The sequence below is a fragment of the Ceratina calcarata genome, unplaced genomic scaffold, assembly GCF_001652005.2.
Source record: "Ceratina calcarata isolate Rehan_Ccalc_2016 unplaced genomic scaffold, ASM165200v1 scaffold328.2, whole genome shotgun sequence".
NCBI classification, from domain to species: Eukaryota; Metazoa; Arthropoda; class Insecta; order Hymenoptera; family Apidae; genus Ceratina; species Ceratina calcarata.
The window spans coordinates 703,087-709,102 of NW_017155517.1; the positions used below are offsets into that span (position 1 = coordinate 703,087).

General features: G+C 30.9%; 2 protein-coding genes across 7 annotated transcripts; one reads left to right on the top strand and one right to left on the bottom strand.

Moving 5' to 3' along the window:
* Positions 1–150: 150 nt before the first annotated feature.
* Pgm2a (phosphoglucomutase 2) lies at positions 151–3,482 on the bottom strand. 5 transcript variants are annotated; one of them, XM_018024305.2, is made up of 10 exons: positions 2,981–3,147; positions 2,589–2,695; positions 2,256–2,512; positions 1,705–2,167; positions 1,442–1,629; positions 1,176–1,353; positions 879–1,102; positions 684–789; positions 371–597; positions 151–291 (listed from the first exon to the last, which is right to left on the bottom strand). In XM_018024305.2, exons 1-10 carry the CDS (start codon positions 3,003–3,005, stop codon positions 189–191), a joined length of 1,878 nt encoding a protein of 625 aa, XP_017879794.2. In that variant the 5' UTR covers positions 3,006–3,147; the 3' UTR covers positions 151–188. The 5 variants fall into 5 exon arrangements, with proteins under 5 accessions (XP_017879794.2, XP_017879795.1, XP_017879792.1 ...); XM_018024306.2 differs by lacking the exon at positions 2,981–3,147 and adding an exon at positions 3,398–3,482 and having other exon boundaries at positions 189–291; XM_018024303.1 differs by lacking the exon at positions 2,981–3,147 and adding an exon at positions 3,244–3,330 and having other exon boundaries at positions 189–291.
* Positions 3,345–6,010, top strand: LOC108624775 (START domain-containing protein 10). Of its 2 annotated transcripts, none has more exons than XM_018024308.2 (8): positions 3,345–3,430; positions 3,838–4,012; positions 4,092–4,302; positions 4,383–4,530; positions 4,619–4,771; positions 4,838–4,962; positions 5,036–5,158; positions 5,267–6,010. In XM_018024308.2, the coding sequence occupies exons 3-8, from the start codon at positions 4,147–4,149 to the stop codon at positions 5,354–5,356; spliced, it is 795 nt and encodes a 264-aa protein (XP_017879797.1). In that variant the 5' UTR covers positions 3,345–3,430; positions 3,838–4,012; positions 4,092–4,146; the 3' UTR covers positions 5,357–6,010. The 2 variants fall into 2 exon arrangements, with proteins under 2 accessions (XP_017879797.1, XP_017879796.1); XM_018024307.2 differs by having other exon boundaries at positions 3,391–3,604.
* The last annotated feature ends 6 nt before the right edge of the window (positions 6,011–6,016 follow it).

A 6,016-nucleotide genomic window follows, 5' to 3' on the forward strand; every position in this document is an offset into this window, starting at 1 on the left:
TATAAATTAAATATAATTCTTTGAACGATGAATTACAAATTATTTCAATTAAATCATACATTAACAAATAACACGGAAGACATTCTCTTAGAATTCATTCTTAAGTCCCTCTTTCATGCTACTAAAGGTACAAGGCAATTAAAAAAATAGTAACAAAATAAAACTTTAATCTCGAACAATCATGTTATCTAACTAACCCGAGGTAAAAGACAATTTTCTTCGGGTTGAAGAAACTCTGTTACAACTGCTGATACCATTTCATCGAGTGTGCCTTTTAAAGTTTCGATATTTCTAAAAATATAATTATGTCAAGTTGTTAAACTCAGAATAAAACTATATATTCCATTTATTTCAAATACAAGCAACTTACTGTTCCTCAGGAGATGCACAGAGTTCGCTGTAATATTTAATTTTCGGTTCAGTACCACTAGTTCTTAGCGTTATAACTAAGCCGTTTTTAAATGTAAACGTTATCATTTGACTAGATTTTGTAACGGGTAAAGTAGCTTTATTATCCGGCTGTGTATTGTCATAACCAGTTGTGAGATCACGCACTCCTATTATGGAATATTTTCCACCGAGGATATTTGTTGGATACTAAGAAAGAATGTTTAATATTAAAATAATAATGATTTTGTTTTTATATCTGTGCATATCTATATATCTATATCTTCATCTCTTACCGTATTTGGTTTACTAGCAAAATTTCGCAGTCTTTCAAATATTTTCTTAATTACATCTTGTTCATAGCAAATCCAATACGAATTATTAGAAATGTGATGTCCATATCTAGATAACATTTTTTTATTACAGAAGATTATTATGCATAAATAACGCAATAAAATATTTTAATAATTATTAAATTGAATGTAACATACTGAGCATAAATTTCTTGTAATTTATCGTACAAAGTGAGCCCCATGGTTTCGAGATAAGCAGCTAATTCCGCTACATGCATTCCAGCACTTATCCCATCTTTGTCGAGAACTTTTGATCCACACATAAAACCAATAGCTTCTTCATATGCAAATATAACTTCTTTCCCTGCTTTCTTTAATTCTACAGTTCTATTGCCCATCCATTTAAAACCTGTTAAAGTTTCCTTTTGAAACAAGAGAAAACTTATAATAATAACAGTAGTAGAAACAATTTCATTTCATTCTCATCACGCATACCTCATAATTGAATCCTTCCTGTTTAGCCATTGATCCTAATATTTTGCTTGAAACTGTTGATGCCATCATGTATACATCTGAAAAGTCTGTATCAGCATGTTGAACTTGATACTTGTGCAGCATCCACCATCCTAAGAGTGCTCCTAATTCATTGCCAGAGAAAATATGCCATTCATCACTGATAAGAAGGAATACGGGCATGTTAAAAAGAATGCACAACTTTCTTCTATGTAGACAGATATTACCGAATATTTGAAACTACGAACTTTTTCAGTTTTGTAGCACAAGCTAGTCTATCTGCATCTGGATCATTAGCAAGAATTATGGACGACGAATTCTTATTTGCTATTTTTATACTAAGATCCAAAGCGCTTTTTCCTTCTTCCGGATTTGGAAATTTAACCGTAGAAAATTCTGGATCAGGTAACTTCTGTTCCTCAACTACTATGAATGGCTGTAATGTATTCAAACAATATTAAGTCGTTATAGTCACAGTGGTGTACAACACTTAAGAAACTTAGAACAATACCTTTAAATTTGCAGCATTAAAAGCTGCAGTCATGTATTCATATCCAACACCATGCATTGGAGTATAAGTATATTTTAATATTGTATTTTTGTTAACCTCTGGATACAAAACGGTCTCTTTGAGATCAGTAAAGTAAGATTGCACAATGTCACTCCATGGATCTAAATATAATGAACTGTTATAGACCTTCGCTACGTTCCATGATGAATCTAATGGTTCAAGATTTTTCAGTATGTTCCTTTGGATCTCTTTATCATGTGGCGAAATTATTTGAGCACCATTTTCCCAATAAACCTTATAACCATTATCATCTTTAGGATTGTGAGAAGCTGTGATCATTATTCCAGCTGCACATTTATATTTCAATATACCGTAGGGTATAAATGGAGTTGGAACAACTTTTGAGAAAAGGTATACTTTCACATTCTTAGCCAAAAAAATTGCAGCTGTCAGTTCTGCAAATCTAAAATGGTATTGTAGAATTACGTTTCATACACGCCAATCTAATAGTTGGTAATAATAAGTAAATACAATAAAATATCCTTATTGACCTTTTACTATGATGACGTCCATCATATCCTATTATGACACCCTTTTCATTAGGATTACTAATACTATTCAATATATATGATGATAAGCCTTGGCCAGTTTGAACTATAACTAAATCATTCATTTGGCTATATCCTGGTCCCATCCGACCTCTTAAACCAGCAGTACCAAATTCCAGTCTTTTTAAAAATAAATTAGACAAAACTTTATTATCATTGCTAAGTATTAATTCTTGAACTTCACGCTCGGCGGTTACATCCTAGAATATACAACAATTGTATTTTATATACTTGACAAAAGTATTTGTGAAGTGCAGATGGTAGAAGAATGAAAACCTTATTCCATTTCAACCATTCAGTAATCTTCCCCTCTAGATCAGCGTTTCCAGTATCACCAGAAAACTTTACAGCCATATTAAGGCTATTTCCCAGTACAGAGTAACCTAGGACATAATACAAAATTTTATTACATCTGGAACAATTATTTGCTACAAAAAAGTAAATGAACCATACTGAATTTTTTAATACATAGATGGGAACCACAACAGAATCACAACGATGAAACAGAATCATCAACGATCCCACAGTGATTGATTGCAATTGTTAAATAACTAATATCGTACTACCATTTCTGCCAGATTAAGTTCAAACAAAAATTCAATATTTCATTCACAATTGCATACAGGTAATAGCTGATAATAGTATATTAAGAATTAAGGAATTATTACATGAGTCAAAGATGTACTTGTTCATGGAATGCGGATTTTTATCTAAAATGACACGAAATGTAGACTGAGATTTCTTTTACCATTTAAAACTAATGATATGTATTATACTTTTGATATTCAGTTTTCGTTTTTACATTAAATCTATCTATAAATGCATAAAATCCACAGTTTTCCTACCTATTATAACGTGTATAAATGAAAGTTCGATGTATATGTAGTTAAAATAAATGTTGATATCAATCGTAAATAATTACAATACTCACTCGTGAAACAAAATATTTTTCAAATAAAAGGTGAAATAGATGGTAATGATGGTATACAGTGAAAATTTGAGAAGCGGCAGTCACGATAGACTGATATCTCGTATGATGGATTGGGAACGATAAGCTTTATGGATATGGATATGGATCACCTAACCTATTATCAGTGCATCACACTGGTATCACACCGGTAAGGTGACGTAAGTCAAGTGGATGGTGCTGTCAATTCGAATTCTAGACAAACTTTTGTTGAACAGTATTTTACATATTTTCAGTTGACTTGTACGATAATTGTGTAAAATGAGTTGCCTTTAATTCGCCGAAACATTATTGTGCTACAAACAGTGATTTTAACACGCGTAGAGTACGTATAATAGATTGAAAATTGCATTAGGTTATTTTGTTTGTTACTTCTCGAGAAACATATGCGACGAAATTCTATAAGTTTCTCAACTTTTAATTATTATTTGACCTCGTACTTTGTCATTATCAACACTACTTACGTTTTAAAGTAACGGAAGTTAATACTGAAATTAATCAGGTTGTCATTAATTGACTGCATTAATTTGTTATTAGCAATTTATATAATTTTTTCAGTATGCATGAAATTCATGGATCATTAACTTAGTTTTGAAAAACAAAACAATGAGAAAGGTTGTCCAAAGAATACTTTGGAATGAATGCAAGGCCTATCATATGGAAGTACTCAAGACGCAACGGTTTTTTATAAAAGTACTATGAATATAGATTAAAAGTATTCCGTGAATAACAGGTATTTTTATTTGTCACTTGCCATTACGCCCAATTATTTAATTTTAAATAGTTGATCATTGATGCATTCTTTTTTACAGATATCAATTTGAATATTAATTATGTTAGTTGCCTCATAGACAATACTCTTATAAGATGGATATTGGCATTGTTAAAATTGCTGAAGATAAAGATTTTGAGAAATTAAAACACTTGTACGATGATAATAATGACTGGAGATTAGATTATAACAAACCTGATTTGTCAGTTTGGACAAAATCAGTACGTGGAATTAGTTTTAGAATGGTAAAAGTATGTGATATATTTTGCTTATAACCGAATTTTTCATTTCGTAACAAACATTTAATTGTATTAGCTATAATGTTGTACAGATTAGAACTCGTTTTCCTGATGTCCTGCCAGGAACTTTATATGATGTATTACACGATCCTGAATATAGAAAAGTTTGGGACACTCACATGATCGAATCAAAAGACATAGGCTTTTTTAATCCCAACAATGACATTGGTTATTACTCAAGTAAGTATAATGGTCAGTTTCTTTCTAGTATTTAGATAAACGTATATAAAAATACTTATATTCATGTATATTTATTTATATCAATCAGTGGCCTGTCCATCTCCATTGAAAAACAGGGATTTTGTTCTGCAAAGATCATGGCTTGATACTGGTATAGAACAATTAATTCTGAATCATTCTGTTTATCATAAAGATTATCCGCCGAAAAAACCATTTGTGCGGGCAACATCTTATCTTACTGGTAAAGTAAACAATCAGAATCTGGCTAAGCAGTCCGGTTTTTATTGATGTTCTGTTCAAATTTAAGGATACATTGTGAGACCATCTAGAAATGGAGACGGTTCTGAACTGGGCTATGTATCTCATACTGATCCACATGGAAAATTACCTGTTTGGTTGGTTAATAAAGTTACACAAATATTTGCCCCAAGAGTACGCAGGTTTACCATTTTTAATGAAGGTTAAACATTTTTATTTTTCACTTATTTAAACTATATTTTTTCAGATGGTTAAGAAATTACATAAAGCTTCTGTGGCTTATCCTAGCTGGAAATTGGTTAATAATCCTAATTATAAACCTTGGCACTTTCCTGAACAGATTGCATCGCCGCGAATAAAAGTTGAAGATGTGAGTATTAATTTAAGTGATAATTTTGAGAGAAGAGAAAAACACATTTCGTAGTAAAAAGATGTCTTCAATTTTAATTATTTAATTACTATGAATTGTTATATGTAGTGTATAAAATCTGCGGAAGAAAGGAATTCGAAGAATCATTTTGTTGATGAATCTGAATTAAAGGAGTCTGCTGCTATGGACAGTGATTAGCTTCTTTTAGCAAGGTATATGTTTATACTGTTAACATTGACAAACAATATAATAGTTCAAGTTATTTATGAAAAACAGTATTACAGAAATTCATAGCAACACACGACAAAGTCTGATAAGAGTTTATTTGTCACGTGTGCATGTGTATATAACTATATTAGTATATGTGGGATATATACACATTTTCACAAATTATATTTCCTCTGTTGTACTAGTATGTAATGGCATCGTACTTACTGTTATACATAATGGAGCTTAAATGACAGTATGATTAATAGGAGTATATTATGGCCTATAACGTGTTACATAAATGCTAGTCATCACTTCGTTATCGAATCTAGAAGATATATATGTTATTGAAAGTGGAATTTGTTATATGTGATTTAATATAACGCACAATACGCAGGTCGTACTTTTACATTTATGTTTTTTCGCATTCATAAAAAGGATAGTATTAAATATCAGTTTTTGTGAAATGATAAGGACCGCTGAAGGTACAAAACGTTTACATGTTGCCTACATTAAATATTTCTTAAGGTTATTGCATAATATCTTGGTAAATAGACAATGGTTACAGTATTGTGGTACAGCAAGTGTGATCTTAGGAGTATTAGAAAAACTTTCAACTTTGAATACAATAATGGTAATCAAATATTCACA